A 20,926-nucleotide genomic window follows, 5' to 3' on the forward strand; every position below is an offset into this window, starting at 1 on the left:
GTTGTGACAAGAAGTACTTATAAGTGTTTATTAAATGAAGATTAGGTAATTTGTTGAGAATTACGAGTTAGTTATTATTACAAATGAACAGTACAATATTTTATTCCAAGAGCTTTGCTATTTTTTTTGAGGCAGGTATATCCCAGCAAGCACAATATAACAGTCTTACAGTCTCCGTGGTGTAGTGGTAAGACACTCGCCTGGCGTTCCGCGAGCGCTATGTCATGGGTTCGTATCCTGGCCGGGGAGGATTTACTGGGCGCAATTCCTTAACTGTAGCCTCTGTTTAACGCAACAGTAAAATGTGTACTTGGATGAAAAAACGATTCTTCGCGGCAGGGGATCGTATTCCAGGGACCTGCCCGAAACGCTACGCGTACTAGAGGCTGTACAAGAATGTAACAACTCTTGTATATATCTAAAAAAAAAAACCTTATTACAACCTATAAGATATTGTTACAACATTGCTGGGATATAAGAGGAGCCTGGCTGTAGGTATGTTTGGGCGTGAGGAGGTTGTAAGAGGCTTCTCTCCCACCTCCTGCAGAAGGCGTGTGGGGCCTGGTGAACAACGCCGGCGTCCTGAGCATCTGTCCTGCCGAGTGGTCCTCCATGGACGGCTTCAGAAGGGACCCGGAGATCAACGTCTTCGGCCTCATCGCCGCCACCAAGGCCTTCCTCCCACTCGTCCGACGAGCCAGAGGTCAGCGGTAGCTGAGTCACATGTTAGCAGGTCAGGTGTCACCTAGGGTGGAGGCTCAGCTCAAGACAGACAGAGAGAGAGAGAGAGAGAGAGAGAGAGAGAGAGAGAGAGAGAGAGAGAGAGAGAGAGAGAGAGAGAGAGAGAGAGAGAGAGAGAGAGAGAGAGAGAGAGAGAGAGAGAGAGTGAGTGTGTGTGAGAGAGTGAGTGAGTGACCAGAGTCTTGGTGGTAATGTACCGCGAGAGGAAAGATTTTATGCTCGACAGTGTCAAGAGTTTTTGAAGATCAACTAGAGGCAGTGACTGGTGTGATGTGTCAGGGGCAGTGACTGGTGTGATGTGTCAGGGGCAGTGACTGGTGTGATGTGTCAGGGGCAGTGACTGGTGTGATGTGTCAGGGGCAGTGACTGGTGTGATGTGTCAGGGGCAGTGACTGGTGTGATGTGTCAGGGGCAGTGACTGGTGTGATGTGTCAGGGGCAGTGACTGGTGTGATGTGTCAGGGGCAGTGACTGGTGTGATGTGTCAGGGGCAGTGACTGGTGTGATGTGTCAGGGGCAGTGACTGGTGTGATGTGTCAGGGGCAGTGACTGGTGTGATGTGTCAGGGGCAGTGACTGGTGTGATGTGTCAGGGGCAGTGACTGGTGTGATGTCAGGGGCAGTGACTGGTGTGATGTGTCAGGGGCAGTGACTGGTGTGATGTGTCAGGGGCAGTGACTGGTGTGATGTCAGGGGCAGTGACAGGTGTGATGTGTCAGGGGCAGTGACTGGTGTGATGTGTCAGGGGCAGTGACTGAGGTAATGTGTCACAGCAGCAGCAGCACAGTACAGGTGTCAGCCAAGGTGACTGATGAGGAAGGCTGATATGTCAGGTACACAAATGACTGGTGCCAGCTCTCAGCAACTGTGATGGGGAGGTCTAAAGCAGCTTGCGTAGCTTGAGCACAAACCCGTTACCTTACAAAAAGAAAATTATGTATTTCAGGCAATGTGTGTGTGTGTGTGCGCGTGTGTGAGTGTGTGAGTGTGTGAGTGTGTGAGTGTGTGTGTGTGTGTGTTTAATTACCTAAGTGTAATTACCTAAGTGTAGTTACAGGATGAGAGCTACGCTCGTGGTGTCCCGTCTTCCCAGCACTCTTTGTCATATAACGCTTTGAAACTACTGACGGTCTTGGCCTCCACCACCTTCTCACTTAACTTGTTCCAACCGTGTGTGTGTGTGTGTGTGTGTGTGTGTGTGTGTGTGTGTGTGTGTGTGTGTGTGTGTGTGTGTGTGTGAGTGTGTGTGTGTGTGAGTGTGTGTGTGTGTGTGTGTGTGTGTGTAAGTAACAAACGGGTGCATGTCCCACTATCTCACCACCATCAAGCATCAACAGTGATGGGGCTTCTCCTCTTTGCCAGGTCGCGTGGTGAATGTAGCCAGCATTTGTGGTCGCTTCGGTTTCATCTACATGTCGGCTTACACCGCCTCCAAGTACGCCGTAGAAGGTTTCAGCGACTCCCTCAGGTGAGTTATCGCTCAGACGACCCTCTCTCTGCTCTAAGGTAAGGTAATTATCAGGTATGAGACGAAGGTGCTAAGCCGACATAAACAAATGGGTTGACATAAACAAACTGTCATACCGTAACCGTCTTGTGCTTCCAGATAACTTTGCCAAATGATACTTAAATATCACATAACTTCATCATCCTACTGGCTATGCACCAACACTTCTCTTAATACATCCAAAGTCCAAAATATAGCCAATAGTTTACATTTACACAAATAATCGTGCCACCACCACCAGAAAAAATAACTCAACGAACAAAACTCTTTCTCGCGCTTTGCTTTTCTCTCATTTCGTCTTGTTTGATTTAATGTAGACCAAGCAGGTGGTAAGAGGGAGCAGCGACGGTAACAATGTTTTCCTCCTCCTCCCGCAGACAAGAGATGCGAGGCTTCGGCGTCAAGGTGTGCATCATTGAGCCTGGCAACTATGCCGCCGGTAGGTGCTCACCCGTCCTGTCTCCGTCCATACTTGTGTAGCGGTGTACTCAATGTGTTCTCTCTCTCTCTCCCTCCAGATTTAGAATTTTCTAAGGGGGGTATTGGGAGTGTATATCACACCCAGTGTAACGGGGTTATGTCTTACTTTCTCGCTCGTTCTTACTGAGTGCGTGTACTGGAATAGTCTAATATGCCTATAATGGTGTCGAATTTTCATTTAGGAGTTCTCTTCTAAGTGGGAGAATGGTAGGTACAAGTCACCACTTTCCTTGTCCCTACACTTAACTCAGATTCCCCTACTTAACACTCAGATTACCTTAAATAATTACCTGAAACCCTCCCGAGTGTCGCTTGCGCTAATACCGGATGGAACATGTACACAGACGCTGTCAAAACTTTATTCTGAATTTTGTATTTTTAACCAGATTAAAGACTAGAATTGTCTCCTCGAATAATGAAGTACTATCGTATATGTATAATATATATATATATATATATATATATATATATATATATATATATATATATATATATATATATATATATATATATATACAGTATATATATATATATACAGTATATATATATACAACTGACGATTTACTATATACAGTATATATATATATATATATATATATATATATATATATATATATATATATATATATATATATATATTAATAATAATAATAATAATCTCCCACGTCTGTTATGTTTTGCTATGGGGCATAACAGCCTACTGACTGAGCGTCAAGCAAGTAAACTTTCAGTCTTAAATGGTGTCCGACACTAAGGTAAATTTTCAGTGTTTATATATACACCGAAAAGTGGGAAACACTCCCTGGTGTACATGTCCCTTAGTCACGGTGTACATGTCCCTAGTCACGGTGTACATGTCCCTAGTCACGGTGTACATGTCCCTAGTCACGGTGTACATGTCCCTTAGTCACGGTGTACATGTCCATAGTCACGGTGTACATGTCCATAGTCACGGTGTATACGTCCATAGTCACGGTGTACATGTCCCTAGTCACGGTGTACATGTCCCTAGTCACGGTGTACATGTCCCTTAGTCACGGTGTACATGTCCCTAGTCACGGTGTACATGTCCATAGTCACGGTGTACATGTCCCTTAGTCACGGTGTACACGTCCATAGTCACGGTGTACACGTCCATAGTCACGGTGTACATACTACAGGTGCTAATGACGGCTGTGGTTGCATGAGACAGGATGTGTGTCATGGTGACGACGGGTCTAACAGACAGTACTCGACAGGTACGCGGCTGTTCAGGACAGATGAGGCGGCGCAGGAGAAGGTGGAAGCCATGCTAGCGACCGCCAGTGAGGAAGTCAAACAGGAATATGGGAAAGAATACCCCAAGCGTGTCGAAGATTTCGTAAGAAAGATGCACCGGGAAGGAGTAAGTAGACACTTTATCAAAATTATCCTTATATAGTATATTTTGAGGAATTCTGACTCGTGGGACTTATTTAATTTATTAGTTAATTGCATTCTAATTTATAATTAATTTATTTATTTCTTAGGATAGCTTAGTGGACTGTATGAATTTAAATTCTCCCACAAGTCATATTACACAAGTTTTTTTTTTTTTTTTTTTTTTTTGAGATATATACAAGAGTTGTTACATTCTTGTACAGCCACTAGTACGCGTAGCGTTTCGGGCAAGTCCTTAATCCTATGGTCCCTGGAATACGATCCCCTGCCGCGAAGAATCGTTAAATATAGCCTATCAGTTATAGCTTGTTATAGCCTATCAACTTCTGCAGGATTATTAAGGCCACCACAACTACTTACTGACTAGCAGGTATACGTTAATCTTGATCTTAGACCAGAATTAATTATACTTTCAGCGTAAACACACCAACAAGCAGATCACACCTTTCAGTGTATCTGTTCAATTCAATTCGTGACACTGAGGAATCGTATATTGACATTAGCAACAGTAGCTTACCAACATTAGCTGAGAAACAATTATATAAGGTACCGAGTCACTCAGTGACGGTATCAGGCAATGTAGTGTTAAGCATTAACTACTGTAAATTGTCTCCCTTTAGGGCAAAGACATCAACCCAGTGATCAACGCTTTCACAGAAGCGCTGACGCAGACCTACCCGCAGAACCGCTACTGCCCCATGAACGCCTACACCTACATGATAGTCTTCGTCAACACTCACTTCCCATCCTGGCTCTACGACACGCTCTTCGGCGGATGAGCCAAAGCTGATCCTGCAGGAGCCATATTTGATCCTGCAGGAGCCATATTTGATCCTACAGGAGCCATATTTGATCCTGCAGGAGCCATATTTGATCCTGCAGGAGCCATATTTGATCCTACAGGAGCCATATTTGATCCTGCAGGAGCCATATTTGATCCTACAGGAGCCATATTTGATCCTGCAGGAGCCATATAATCGATACTACAAGAGAGAATATAATTCACCTTGTAATTCGATATTCAGCTTTATATTGACAAATGTAGCATGCCAGATTTAACAAAAAAAATGTAAAAAATAATAAATCAAACAATACAGCACATTAATGGCAGGTTTTGTTTTATTTATACTACATAAATAAATTACATAAGTATATAATGTATAACTAAAATCAGACCTAGAAAACAAATGGTTCTGACCTTATTACATGTCATCTTTAAGAATAGTTTACAGAAGATATTGTGGTTACACTAAAAATCCTACCCAGGTTGATAGGCCTTAAAACAGATAGATAGTTAATAGAAGATAGAGAAACGACGTTTAGAAAGGCGGGGACCAAGAGCTAGCAACTCCATCCTGCAGGCACAAATAGCAAAATACAAATAGTAAACACATACACAACACTGGTGAAAGCTGGAAGCGCAAATGAGCCGAAGGAACATAAGGAAGTACTCTAATTACCCTGCACGGGTAGTTAACGTGAAATCCTCTTAAAGAAGTTGTGGTAGCCACCTTCATCCACAACTTTGAGGCTAGATCCCACAAAGTAATTAAACGTCAGAATAGTTCAAGTGAAACGCAACAGGTATAAGGCTAGTATAGGCGGGGGCATAAAGAGCTACAGCTCACTCCCCCCCCCCCCCCATATAGTCACTAATAGGCAAGTACACTTGACAGAACTGTTCACCCTAAATGTTCAATATCGTAAATATTGCATCAAAGCCAACATAGATGATGACGGTGGAAATATTTACCACCTACAACAGTTCAAAACGATTGCTTAAATTAAGGCGTACGGTAGAATTACGGTACAATAAATTAAGTACACGGTCTTGCAGCATATAAATTAGCCGTGAACAGTCCAGAACCCCCGTGAACAGTGAGCGTTCATACTGTCCTCGGGCTGTGCTTCACACTATCACACTTGAGGCATATTATTGCGCTCTGTCGTTGGCAACAGGTTGCAACTCTACGTCACCATCGCCAGAGGCTCACGGGTTGGCAACATTGCCTGGCTAAAGACACTTTTTATCAGCATTAATAAGCAAATACAAGTATACGCTGTAATTCGCAGATTGTAGAAAGATATCAAAGCTCATCCGTGCAAGAGTGTGGCACATTTATCCTGCTTTTAAGGAAATATTCAGCTAAATGTTAGTTCAGGAAATCCACAGCTAGATCTGCTAGTCGGCAATACTGTTCCAGCAGACAGCGTTGCCAAGGTTTTTATATTCACTCAACTCACGCTTTCATTCTCATTATTGAGGCTATTGTTGTTGTTGTTTTAGCTTCAGCCACACGGAACAAAAAGTTCCAAGTAGCACGGGCTATGGTGAGCCCGGAGTGGACTTACCTGGCACAGGAGCGGGGCTGTGATTATTCAGGCAAATGAAGTGTCTATGAACGTACTTATAAGTAATATACGAACTTGATCATATTTTACAAACGGCCTGAAACAGTATAAAAAGGACCCGCAAGATAACGTAAGCTTTTAAGGGTTGATAGATGTTAATCTTCTTGTTTGAGGAGCTGTTCACTTGAGACAGTTAAGCAAGTCCCAGCTGTGTCTGGGTACAAGTGGCAGGATGAACAGCCCAGCGGGTTTTCTTCCTATTGGGGAGTGTTGTACATGCTGCTATGGCGGTGTGTCCACTCACAAGATGAGTGGCGTTGCCCAATAAACTCGCCCCTCGGGGCAAAATTTAAATTTAAAACAGTATAAAGGAAGCGTTCACGACGTTCTCCTACACGTTGTACTAGACGTTCCCCTACACAGTTCTACTAGACGTTTCCATACACAGTTGTACTAGACGTTCTCCTACACAGTTGTACTAGACGTTCCCCTACACAGTTGTACTAAACGTTCCCATACACAGTTGTACTAGACGTTCCCATACCACTAGAGCTTTGGTCTGAGAGAGCGACGATAATATACTGGAATGGATACATAGGGAGAACGTGCACGAAATATGGCTCTGAACGCAGTGGCATAATAATGATTCATTTTAGAACTCTCCCTTTTAAGGAGAACATGAAGCCAGAGTGCGCGATGACAGTCTAGCGCCATGACTGTCATCAGGAGACCGGCAGAGTGAGAGTTAGCGCACAGGTCGAGAGCCTCATGCAAATTAGGCTGCTTGTTTACGGAGGGTACAACACTGTAAAGCTCTGATTTGAGGAGAACCACTTTTATCATTTACTTGTAAATGTATAAACGGTATAACTCCTTGTCACGTCGCCAGCTGTTGCACACCTTTGTTACTTGTTTACAGATCTGGCTTCGTTGGAAATCATTTTCTTGTATTTATCAATACCGTTAATACGTGTTAGTTAGGCATTAAATTATTTCTGTCATGAATGTCATGGACTTTGATAATCTTAATTGACTATATTTATTCAACCGGTCTTCTCTAATAGAGCATCTAATTTTGATGTATAAATCCCCTAAGGACAAAAATTGACGTGATGTCCCGTTTTCTATTCGTGGGTCCTCGGGTGGGTTAGGTTTGGGCAATTTAGTACATCAATTCATTGACGTTGTGAACGCTCGAGAGGACGGGCTGATTGATTTATACACCACCATACCCATCCAGTGGGCGGTATTGAACCCCATTCCCATCCCATGGGCGGTATTGGACCCCTTATACCTATCCCGTGAGCGGTAATAGATCCCATACTCATCCCGTGAGCGGTACTGGACCCCATACCCATCCTATGGGCGGTATATTGGACCCCATTCTCATCCCGTGGGCGGTATTGGACCCCCATACCCATCCCGTGGGCGGTATTGAACCCCCATACCCATCCCGTGGGCGGTATTGAACCCCCATACCCATCCCGTGGGCGGTATTGGACCCCCATACCCATCCCGTGGCGGTATTGAACCCCCATACCCATCCCGTGGGCGGTATTGAACCCCCATACCCATCCCGTGGGCGGTATTGGACCCCCATACCCATCTCATGGGCGGTATTGGACCCCATTCCCATCCCATGGGCGGTATTGGACCCCATTCCCATCTCATGGGCGGTATTGGACCCCATTCCCATCCCATGGGCGGTATTGGACCCCATTCCCATCTCATGGGCGGTATTGGACCCCTTACCTATCCCGTGGGCGGTACTGGACCCCATACGTATCCTATGGGCGGTATTGGACCCCATTCTCATCCCGTGGGCGGTATTCGACCCCCATACCCATCCCGTGGGTGGTATTGGACCCCATACCCATCCTATGGGCGGTATTGGACCTCCCATACCCATCCCGTGAACTTCCCGTGAAAAAAAAAGTCCAAGCCATCCTATATAACTAGTTTGTGGCCTTTGCTCTCTCCTTACAAAACTGAATAAATTCAGCTATGTCAAAATGTGTTTGATGATGTGTCATGGAGTTGGTATCCTAGGCCACGGAGCGCTCCCCTGCGTCAGCGTCGGTCTTCAAATATTATCACCAAGACTGCGAACCCGACCCCAGAGCTGGAGTCTCTCAGTCAGGATGACTTTCACGACTGGAGCGCGCGAGATCCTCCAGTGAAGCCTTAGTTTACAGTGGCTACTTTACAGAGTTTACAGAGGCTACTTAACAGAGTTTACAGAGGCTACTTAACAGAGTTTACAGAGGCTACTTAACAGAGTTTACAGATGCTACTTTATAGAGTTTACAGAGGCTACTTTACAGGTTCAGAACTCAGCTTACTATAGGCTTTATTTACATCGCTTGTCATTGTTACTCTCAGATCTCTTCATTTACACTCACTAATTAAGGTGTTTATTAAATGACTTATTTTGTAAAAAACAAATTTCTTTACATTTTACAGCTAGCACACAGTAGTGTGTGTGAGCTAGTACACCGTAGTGTGTGTGAGCTAGCACACAGTAGTGTGTGAGCTATCACACAGTAGTGTGTGAACTAGCACACAGTAGTGTGTGTGAGCTAGCACACAGTAGTGTGTGAGCTAGCACACAGTAGTGTGTGTGTGCTAGCACACAGTAGTGTGTGTGAGCTAGCACACAGTAGTGTGTGTGAGCTAGCACACAGTAGTGTGTGAGCTAGCACACAGTAGTGTGTGAGCTAGCACACAGTAGTGTGTGAGCTAGCACACAGTAGTGTGTGAGCTAGCACACACTAATGATAAACGGAAAGTACATATGGCTAGTACTCTAGCTAGTACTAGAATATGTTAAATTACTGAAACCCGTTGAATTTTAAAATGCAACTGGAAATAATCATCAGGACAAATTGGGGGTGGGACCTTTGTCAAGCCGCCGGCTTCCTGTCCTCGTCACGGCCACTAGGGTGTTAGTAGTCCTCATGTAAATATAGGTACTGTATAGGTTTAGCCTTCATTTTACTTGCGTCTATCCTAATAACCGCTAAAAAAAATGGTATCCGGGAACGTTATACAGAAAATGGGCATCAGAACCACTCCGGTTTCCAGCGTTGGGGAACCGCTCGAGTCATGTGCGGGGAAGTTCCCCGCCCTGGCAGGGCTCCAGCGCTCCTCCACACCCAACATGCCAATTAATAATGTCTGTTTCTCTGTTTCATCGATATAGTTATTTCACTTTCATTTGTTTTTATATTTATTTTATGTATAATTAGCTTTATATAGTCAATATTCACGGTAAACTGCGAACTTTAAAAAAAGGTGAAATGCTATTTCATTATTGCAACGGTTGTTGCATGGTTGAGTTGACATGTTTGCAAATAATTGACTTTAAATTATTTACCCAGTAAGCATTATTAAACTTATGCAACAGAAAGTATAGCCTAATATGATAATTTACTGTACGTATATATATGATACTTACAGTGAGAAGATATATTCTGTCATTGTTGGGAGAAAAACAGCCTAAGCCTAGTTGACCGTGCGGGGAAATTATGTGCGGGAGGCGAGCGTAGCGAGGGAGGTGGAGGGGGCGAGGTCGACCAGTCACTGAGGACGAGTCCGGGTGGCAACACGTGCCCTGTGTCCTCCAGGTCCTCTAGTCCAGGTCACCCACCCATACACTCTCCACTCCAACCTTACCTAGGCAAGTGGTGTTAATTGTTCAAGAGGCGAGTGGCAACGCTGCTTGGTTAGAGGCACTGTAACCATTTACTGAAATACAATAATCGTAGTTTAATATATATATATCAATCATGTGTATACGTATATATCTAACACATACATATATTTATGTGTATAGCTTGAATAGTCTAGTACTAGGCTATGATGCGCTTAAGTGACGTGGTTTAAGGTTTGTAATCTGGCAGTATTATACACTGCTGGAGTGCCTTTGGGAAGTGATCTGATACAAGGCTCCGTGGGTAACTTAAGGAGATGTGTCAGTACACTGTACTGTCAGTCGACCAAGCCAGGTTTCAGCAAGAACTTGTCATACTGTGCGCGCTTGCAACCGGCTTTCTCTTCCACTTTCTCTCTATGTAACTTTCACCGAAGTAACTCCTGCTTGCACGCGTGTTTCTTGACACGGCCTTAGTCTACAGGGAACAAAGGCATGGGGAAGGTGTGGGTGCCGGAGACTGGCCCGGGATGTCCCAGGGTGTCACGGGCGCTCCTCGACACTGTGGCCTGGCTACGAGGAAGGTAATGTTCACCTCTTCTGTTTAAGAACGGACGCCTGTGTTCTGTTGGGGTCTGTGCCCCTATGTCCTCTCTCTGAATCTCTTAAGTGCTTACTGTGTGGGTAACCGGTCCTGAGGCCTGTTGTGAGCACTGTACTATAGACTACATTCTTGCACCAGCGTCTTTAGTATATGGAATGTTGTCTACTAAAATGGGATGAATAGCCGCACTCCATATTGCGCAGCTGGTCAACGATTATTATTCTTCACAATACACTACTGTTTTTCTTGATCTCGTAAGTCGTTATTCTACTGGAAGCAAAATATGGATACAGTGCAGGATTTCGGGTATTTTATCCATTAATAAGAAAATGGTTTACCATATCATCCATTAGTTTACATATCTAAAAATGACTTCATTTTACTAGTCGGATATATTGTCATTGTCCACACACTTTACACTTCATCTAGATTCCCATAGCCGAACTGCCACTCGTGTGCTCGTCCTGTCTACACATTTAACTGCTGAAGATTACATCAACTTGATGGTTAATTTATTTTAATCTTAAATACCTCCAATGTGTGACGGTCCCCCCCCAAAAAAAAAAAAATCTAACCAGGACATAGGTATTAGATGATTTAAACTACAAGACCCGACAGTCATTCATGATCACCCCAAGCATAAGATGTCCCATATTAGGTCATGTGAAGAGAGCCCCACGACTGGAATGCAGTGAAATTGAATGTGTTGAATCAAGAGTAATGGTGACGCGGCAAGCGCAGCAGGAACGAGCGCACAACCGGTGTTCTGGGCACCCTCCGGAGGGTGGTGGTGGGGGGGGGAGCGGACGAGGTGTGCGTACACAATGCAGGTTGAAGCTCCGAGGTCTCCAACCCAAGGAACCCCTGTGTGGACCTATTATATGCAGGGCCATACAGGCTCGGTGTGCGCTGAGGGCTTATACCGCTGGACTCTTGGTACACCTGTTCGGTGTTGGCTTGTGTGAACAAGTTGGTCATGCTTGAAACTGTTTAAGCGAAAGTAAAGATATAATGGGCGTAATGTAATTCGTTCGCATATTTCTAAAGTTGTTGGACTTGTCCCCTGGCTTCGATCGTTTACCCTCGGATTGTTGGCTTGACGTTCCTTGCCCACGTCGCTGGCTATGAGTGACACCTTCACCTACTATACACCCCCCCCCCCCCCTCCAACGCCAGCACCGGGTAGTTCCACCGCCCGCGGTCACCACCCACTCCTGTGAACAGTGACAAGCAAATCAAGCACTAGCAGTGAACCTTCCTTTCCCATCTCTCGGCCCCCCTTTTGGCCCCTCCGCTCCCTTTCCCTTCTCACCCCCTTGGCTGCCCCTCCCCCCGACCTTGCCCTTCTGTCTTCTCTAGACCTTGCCCTTCTCACCTTGCCATTCTGTTCCTTGTATATAGTTTTATCTTGAGCTTGACCCACGGGAGGAATCTCCCGTCACGCAGGGTGCAGTTGCACATCCACAGATCTCCAGTATCAGCTCTTGATACTGGTAATGGCTCAAAAGGGCCACCACTTACGGGCCACCGTGCCACCTTTTGGGTGGCTTAATTTTTATCAATCGAGCTTGACCACTAAATTCTTATTAAAGAATTTACGTTATTAAGTTATTAATGTTTCCTGAGAATGGAGGGACATGCAAGCAGTCAACTCATTAATTTAAAGATATATTGTAGGACTGAAAATCAGGATTTTCCTTGTCCAAATCCATGTTGGTGTTTCTAGAAAAATATTGCTTTTGGTCAGTTTGGTTCCTTTCAATTGTACAAAGTTTGTGTAGATTCGAATTATAAATATACAATTTCGATAATTGACGTAACTGGCAATAAGATTGGCCAACCTCCTGTTTATAGTACGTATAGTAACTATGTGAACATCGTACATATTGACGTCATGGACAATTAGAAAGTAGAATTTGGACAAACTTGAAAGGTTTTGTATTTGTTAATGAAACTGCCCTAACTATCCTAGGCCTAATATATTACACTTGATATCTAGGCTTAGGTAATATTTGATTTTTAGCTTTATTTTTCCGGACTGTAAAGAGTATCAAATTCTCTTGTCTAATTGTCAATTACGTAAATATATGTACGATGGTACAACTAATGAAATTAGTAGTGTGAAAGGGTCTTCGCCTTGCATAAACGACCTAAACTGTTCTGTTAACCTGACCGCTGTAGCTTGCCCAGAGTTGAATACTGCATAACGGGGTGTACACGGGTCGCCTAGTGCCCACACCACCAACCACTACATCCTGCTTGCCGTTCTGGTTTTTAGGTTCAGCTACGCGGAACAAAACGTTCCAAGTAGCACGGGCTGTGGTGAGCCCGTAGTGGACTTGGTCCCGCTCCTGGGCCAGGTAAGTCTCTGCTTGCCATTGTCACAAGGCAATAAATGATTGACGCTTGCGTCACAAAAGGCATTTACCAAGTGACACAAGCCAGGTATCAAACCAGGCTAGAATATAACGATGGCAAGAAGTTAAATTTACAAATGATAGACAAATTGACAATACACGAGAGATGTACGCAAATGGAATAATTAAAAGCTACATTATCGGGGCTCACAATTTAAGTACTAAAACTGCAGGTAATTGAATAGATTTTGGAGTAGATGTTACCTGCCTCCTATACCCTAGTAAGTCTACTGCATTTTTCAACTTTAGTAAATCTTTCATCTGAAGTAATGTGAAGGGGCTAGACGCGAGTTTATAAAAAACGTTCCTTGGGAAGACTTGTCCTTATCTTTGACGTTAGTTACATGGAAAGCAAGGCTCATGAACTATTGTTACCAAGCAGAGAGCTTTCCCTTCCCAGAGTCGGAAGTCAGCATGGAGAGAAACCTAGGGGACATGATCGCTACATAATATACTGACGGGAATTGACAAGGTGCACAGCCTCTTTAACGCAAGGAAATATGTCTGTGTCGGGACGGGTACCTACTGTTTATACACAGCTTGTATCAAGGTCCCCGGCCCACAAGGTCTAGTCTATCGCTCCCCAGGATGCAATCCCACAACAAGCCAACTCTTGGATACCTATTTACTGCTACGTGAACAGGTGCAATGGTGATGGCAAACCCACCCAACCACTTTTGTCCTGCCTGGGATTCGAACCCAGCATTCCCAATTTAGAATAGAGAACGAACCAGACAAAAGTACTATCTGGAGAAATAAGTCGAAAAAAATGTGTGAAGGCGATGAGTCACAATAACGTGGCTGAAGTATGTATCAATCAATCGACTTGAGAATGGTCCAGGACGGACCGAAACGTCGTCGTCCCTTCAATTTCTAGTGTGTGGTCTGGTCAAAATGTGTGAACTCTTAACCAGTATGGGTGGTCAAGTGGAAAACGCTGAAAGTTTTTGTGGAAGCCGCCACCACCCACAACTGTCAAATAATTCGAGCGTCAGAATAGTTATGATGCAACTAGACAAAACAGGGTAGTAGGCGGGGCATAACTAACCTCGCTTCCCCCGTAGTCACTGATGGGCAAGTACTGATAGGCAAATGCCATTCCAATACGTATGAAGCCGCAGGATGAATAGTAGTGCATCTTGTACGGTCCACGCCCTCCTGGGACCAGCTGGAGGCCAGTGTAATTACTCCCAGCTGGCGCTCCAGTACCACCTAGGTGTATTACTGGTACTTAAGCTATTTCTACCCCCCCCCCCCTCTATCACTTTGAAATGTATATTTTTGTCTCGATAAACATAATTGAACTTGAACCACATACGATGCTCTTGACGGATAACGATTGCAGTGCTCCTTTTCCTTATCACATCTGATTTACCCTTTCCTTCTTCCCTTTCTCCACCACACATCCACAATGGTGGTCCTCCCCCTCACTTACTTGCTCCGTACTGCTGTACCCCCACCCCCCTCCCCTTCAACACGCCAGGTGGACCAAACCCTCTAAGATGCGCGTCACAGCGGTGCCTCGGCCGACCTCACTGTCAGGTCTGCTCAGGTCCTGCCACTCCCCTTGACGAAAGAGACGAAACGATAAGACTCGTACTAAAGCCAACCCGTCCTCCTGATGATTAGATGGTACCTATTGTGACCATCGTTAAGTCGAGCATTCGTACGTACTTGGCTTTTATATGGTGGTATACTGACTAGAAAAGAATTCTTAAAACAGTCTCCGTGGTGTAGTGGTAAGACACTCGCCTGGCGTTCCGCGAGCGCTATGTCATGGGTTCGTATCCTGGCCGGGGAGGATTTACTGGGCGCAATTCCTTAACTGTAGCCTCTGTTTAACGCAACAGTAAAATGTGTACTTGGATGAAAAAAAGTTCTTCGCGGCAGGGGATCGTATTCCAGGGACCATAGGATTAAGGACTTGCCCGAAACGCTACGCGTACTAGAGGCTGTACAAGAATGTAACAACTCTTGTATATATCTCAAAAAACAAAAAAAAAAAAAGTTCCTACCTAGTATAGCACACACACTGTACTGTTAGGCCTCGGGTATAGTGTATTAGGGCCAGAAAGGTTAGGTTTGTTTACTCGTGTTGCGAAGAAACTAAATTTTTCTGGTTTGTCAAACCTCAATAGTGCAGATTTCTTCTTTAATTACCTTGTACGTCGGTATATATACTATGGTCGTCATAGTTACTATAAGTACTACCAAAACAGGAGGATGGGCTGCTAAATCGGGGTCCTCCTGGAGATATTACATTTGGAAAGGTTGCCAATGTTAGTAGTTTCACCTTTGTGAACCTCTGGTCCCCAGTTTCTCGCCTCGGGGCATGTAACCAGCTCTAGTATTAGTGTTTTTATAGATACAACTTCTAGTGAGTGTGTACACTTAGTATTAAGTGATGTCACACTGATGTGCTCTGGTAGGCATTGGGTTGTGAGTGTTCTGTTGAAATGCATTGTAACGAGGAAGGGAATTGTCAAGAAAGCGCCAAGCCATTAAGACTATATCCCTAGGAAGGGGTAAGAATTTGGGATGGGACGGAATGGTGCCCAACCACTTGGACGGTCGGAGTGAACGCCGACCTGCAAGAAGAGACCGTAGCTCTACCGTCAGTGACTATTAAAAAAGGGGGTGCGGGGTACAGTGTAAATTGACATTACATGTGTGGTGGGTTCAAACCCCGAATGCATATATAAGATATTAGTAAGATATTAGTGTTTGCAAGAGCACTGGATAAAACGTAATTTTAAATATTTGCAATGTGTAATGATCCATGGTTTTTCTTTCACTACCAGTGCTGAAATGTGATGTACAGCTAGGGTGTTGTGGGCACGTTCAGAGACCAGCCCGTCCTCTTAACGTCAGCGTAAAGAAAACGGTGACTTTAAGTGTCCTCCTAACCTGCCAGACGACCCAAAACACAAAACTGGACAGTATGTAGCTTTTGCGAAGGGAAGGGAACTATCGGGGGTGGGGGGGGGGAGCGGGGAGCGCAGTCATTACAACTATATAGCACTGGGGAGGGATCAGCATAACTATTAGGGATGGGACGAGGGGAAAGGAATGGTGCCCAATCACTTTGACGGCCGCGAACAGCTTTCATTTTTTAGTACAATTTTTGCCCTTGTACAAAGAGCGCAAACGAGCGAAAAAGGAACGTTCTTTGTAAGAGGCAGTGTTGCTGGGAACCTGTGGTGGTACTGCTGTGGTGGTCCACAACATGCATTATGAGGTTGGCTCTAATTACAGAAATCACGAACCCTCGTCACGGCCCTTGTAGATTTGTTCACAATGCTCTAGTTCTCTAGAGGCGCTTGGCAGGATATGCTAGAGTATATTCCTCATTTCAGAAGCAATTACGCAGATGTATAGACTTGTAATCTTGGTATATTTTGGTAGCAATCTTTCTTGTAAACATGTGTTGAATATGACCGAAAAGGTAAGATTAATAATTCAAACATGAATTTTCTTTCTTCACTGTTGATGGCAATTGAAAAATCAATTCTCCAAAATTTATTTCTAGTCTGACGCCTGAACGCGTTTCGTAATAACTTATTACATTTTCAGACTTTAGTTTACACACACAATACATCCATACTTGTACTCGCTTTGGGTTAGGTGATATGGTACAAATATTTTGGGTGAGGTGATTGATATTTGCACATGATAGAACACGAACCAATGGGTATAAAAACATAAGAATGGAAGTAACTGCAGAAGGCCTATTGGCCCATACTTCCTCTTGATGCTTCTATATGGGTTCGGGGGTCTTGAAGTGGGTAGAATATAGTTGTGCATTAATTGGCTGGTGTTGACTTTTTGATATGTAGTGCCTCGGTGATGTCGAGCCTCCTGCTATCGGTGTATCTATCGATGATTCCTGTGTTTAAGATTTATCTGGTGATGGTACATAGACAAGAACACAACCTATAGCACTGTATCATCCTTTGCAGATGACACTAGGATCTTCATGAGAGTAGGCAACATAGAGGACACGGCAAACCTCCAGTCAGATGTAGATCAGGTCTTTCTATGGGTTACAGAAAATATGGTGTTTAACGAGGATAAGTTCCAGCTCATGCGCTATGGAAAAAATGAAAATATAAAAACGGAAACCACGTACAAAACTCGGGCAAATCATAACATAGAACGAAAAGGCAATGTAAAGGATCTGGGTGTACTCGTGTCGGAAGACCTTGCCTTTAAAGAACACAATAAAGTAGCCGTCACAACTGCAAGAAAAATGACAGGTTGGATAACAAGAACTTTTCACACTAGAGATGCTATACCGATGATACTTTTCAAAACGCTTGTGCTCTCTAGAGTGGAGTACTGCTGCACAATGACAACCTCCTTTCAAAGCTGGAGAAATTGCTGACCTGGAGAGCGTGCAGAGATCCTTTACTGCTAGAATCCACTCGGTAAAACGTCTGAACTATTTGGACCGACTAAAGAGCCTAAATCTGTACTCCGTTGAACGCAGGCGGGAGAGATGCATAATAATTTACACGTGGAAAATATTAGAGGGGCTGGTCCCAAACCTGCACACAGAAATAACATCACATGAGACCAGAAGACATGGCAGGATGTGCAGAATACCCCCGTTGAAAAGCAGAGGTGCAACAGGTACTCTGAGAGAGAACTCCATCAACATCAGAGGCCCGAGACTGTTCAACACGCTTCCACTACACATAAGGGACATAACTGGCAATCCCCTCAGTGTTCAAGAGAGAACTGGATAAGCACCTTCAAAGGATACCTGATCAACCAGGCTGTGACTCATACGTCAGGCTGCGAGCAGCCGTGTCCAACAGCCTGGCTGATCAGTCCAGCAACCAGGAGGCCTGGTCGACGACCGGGCCGCGGGGACGCTAAGCCCCGGAAGCACCTCAAGGTAAGGTATGGTCTGGTTGTGAGAAGATTCCATGTTCCTTGATGGAGCCCTGTTTATGCATTGTTAATCGCCTGGAAAGACGTTATCATCTTGCCTATATACCGAATTCTTTGGGGGCTTAAACAAAGTGGGCATTTGAAGGCATAGACGACGTTGGTTTCCTTCAAGGCGTTCTGCTTGGTGTCTGGAGAGTTTTTTCGTGAGTAGGTTGACTCTTTTTTTATAGTAAATTGTGACTATAGACAATTATAGTAAATTCACAATTGATTTACTATAAAAGAAAGACAAAAAAACGGCCAACCTACTCAGAACGGAGACCGAGATACAAAATTCCTTCTCACCGTTGGGCCCCCGGTTGTCCCAGTAATTAAGGACCTGGAAGTAAATAGATCACGATCGTGATCGATCGACAAAACACTTCAGGGTGCGGCTTTGTGAGGGGCGTAGGTATGCGCGTCTCGTACACGATCCCCGATCAAAGGTTGATTGATCATGGCAAACAAAAGTTTCCGAAAAGATCAGTACCGCTCCATGTTCCCTCAAGGCTTGGTACTAAAGTCAGGGTATGTTTCTTGGCCTAATGCATGCTAACGAGAAAAAATAACTTTTGGAATACTGGATAAAGTACGGAATAGTGCATACAGCAGATTACTTCTAAATTACTCGCAGGTTGATGCCCGAAAACTGGTTTGACTTCAGTATCCCGACGTCTCCCTCGGACTCTGACCAGCTATTTCAGAGCAACCAATTAGTTTCACTTTGTCCCCTGTAAATTTGAATTCTGGAGCCTAAATGTTGATTTGGCTAGATATGCAACACACGGGCAGTTGCATGGATCTACCACCGGCTAGTACTGGTATGCTCTAACACCTTACACTGAAGAAATTCAACCATCAATAGATAAGAATTTAAATGCTCCGGAAGCGGTGCCATTATGTGGGCAGGTTTGTGGACGGAAGGTAATACCTCCGCTCCACCGACGTTGATTTAATATTGAATCAACATTGTTTCTACATTGACTTAATGCTGTTCCAACACACTTTGCCTGCTGTGTTGTTGCACTCGATGCTTGTAAACTATCCACGATTGCTGCATTCAACAGTACACGAGCCCCACGTGTGTAGACAACCCGTTTTTGCACTTTCGTACAGTCAATATTGACTTATTAAATAAGTGCATATGTGACATACTAATTTATTGTGAATATTTTAGTTTACCTTGAAAAGCTTCATAGAAAACACCGACCTTACCTAACCTTCTTAGTATGTTAAGATAAGCATCTTATTGCTTCTTAATTACAATTACTTAACCTATACCTATAATAGGTTAAGTAATAATTGTAATTAAGAAGCAATAAGATGCTTATCTTAACATACTAAGAAGGTTAGGTAAGGTCGGTGTTTTCTATGAAGCTTTTCAAGGTAAACTAAAATATTCACAATAAATTAGTATGTCACATATGCACTTATTTAATAAGTCAATATTGACTGTACGAAAGTGCGAGAACGGGTTTTGTGTAATGAGTATATGGATTATGTCCACATACATGGATTATGTCCAGGTGTTAGTTTATCAAAGAATTTGTAATTTAATAAAATCGCAATTATAAAAAATATATCTCGCCCTTTGCAAGTTTTGCTTTAGGTCACTTTTTACTTGCATTTAAATTGTTTATGTATTTGAAATTTGAATAATAAATTGAGCAAGATACACAAATTTGAGAGCCATGGCTGATTGAAGTGTGGGGTCGGTAACCTTCAGACGCATAATAAACTATTTACATTGTAGCCTTCGTCGAAAGAAAGGCAAACTACGAATACAGCTTGACGAGGTGAAAACCAATTTTGGTGAAGGTTACAAGGCTCCTTGGGGCCAGAATGATTCCCCATTGAAAATGAACCAGTTGGCAATCTTAGCTGACCGCGCTACGTCACCAAAGACAAATACAATACCACATCTGCATTTTCATTTCACAATATGGAAAACAAATCGAAGTGTATAGTAAAGAAACAGGTTTAGGATGACCAAACCATGTCGGAAAATGAGAACGTAGTCTCGGTCCGTTCAGGACCATTATAAGTGTAAGAGCGAGACAAATACGACAGTGATATAAAATAAGAGACGTGTAATTGAAAAGGAAAGAGAATCGGGTAAAGGCAAGTAACGTTAAGAAAATGTTTGTTATAAAAACAGAAAAATTTGAAAAAAAAACTGCACGAGACTGAATGGCGGTGAGAGCCTAGTAACTGAGATTTTTTTTTTTTATCAGAGGTGGCCACACATTTACAGTGCAAACCAGCATGTATACATTTTCTTGTCCTCCATGGACAGGGTGAGAGATTTGTCACACAGTTTAGGGATTTATTGAACAATAGACCACAGAAGGTGATTGTAGTGCTTTTAAAATGCTAGGCTAAGCCACATACGTAAATACATGGATACAATTTATGTATGCTACATAGTGTTCGATGTATCCTTTACATAGTCATTAATGTGCCTTTACAAAGGTGAAATGTAATTTTGATCAACTTCCCCCCCCCACACACACGTACACACACGTACGTACGTAGATAGTCTCTCTTGCTGACAGGGGTGAGATAGCTGATCAACTACAGGAAAGAGTGGACAAAGCTTAATCAGAATACGTTTAAGAATGGTCCAGAACGGATAGAGACGTAGACTTTTCTTCATTATGTGTAGTGTGATCATCATATTCAGCCACGTTGACTGTCTGCAAATAGTTTTACATAAAGTTAAGCTTCGTGAAATTAAACTCTAGTTTTCTTTGGGCTAAAGTTAGACCGGTTTGCTGAACAAGGAAATACCTTATCCAGTAGCAGACGCTAGGCTATAATT

General features: G+C 43.8%; 1 protein-coding gene across 6 annotated transcripts in view; it reads left to right on the forward strand.

Annotated features, from left to right (window-relative positions):
• The window catches only part of LOC123764257 (D-beta-hydroxybutyrate dehydrogenase, mitochondrial), a 54,194-nt gene that overhangs the window by 16,662 nt on the left and 16,606 nt on the right, over window positions 1–20,926 (forward strand). For 2 of the 6 annotated variants that reach the window (XM_069315758.1, XM_045751805.1), the window contains exons 5-9: window positions 548–703; window positions 2,102–2,207; window positions 2,624–2,685; window positions 3,965–4,110; window positions 4,766–5,255. The exons of 2 other annotated variants lie outside the window; for them this stretch is intronic. In XM_069315758.1, the coding sequence (XP_069171859.1) occupies window positions 548–703; window positions 2,102–2,207; window positions 2,624–2,685; window positions 3,965–4,110; window positions 4,766–4,924 (629 nt within the window). In that variant the 3' untranslated portion in view covers window positions 4,925–5,255. Of the gene's footprint in view, window positions 1–547; window positions 704–2,101; window positions 2,208–2,623; window positions 2,686–3,964; window positions 4,111–4,765; window positions 5,256–10,019; window positions 10,177–10,629; window positions 10,734–20,926 lie in introns of those variants that run through there. 2 more of the 6 variants (XM_045751803.2, XM_069315756.1) reach the window with 2 other exon arrangements.

Source organism: Procambarus clarkii, chromosome 82 (assembly GCF_040958095.1).
Source record: "Procambarus clarkii isolate CNS0578487 chromosome 82, FALCON_Pclarkii_2.0, whole genome shotgun sequence".
Taxonomy (NCBI): Eukaryota; Metazoa; Arthropoda; class Malacostraca; order Decapoda; family Cambaridae; genus Procambarus; species Procambarus clarkii.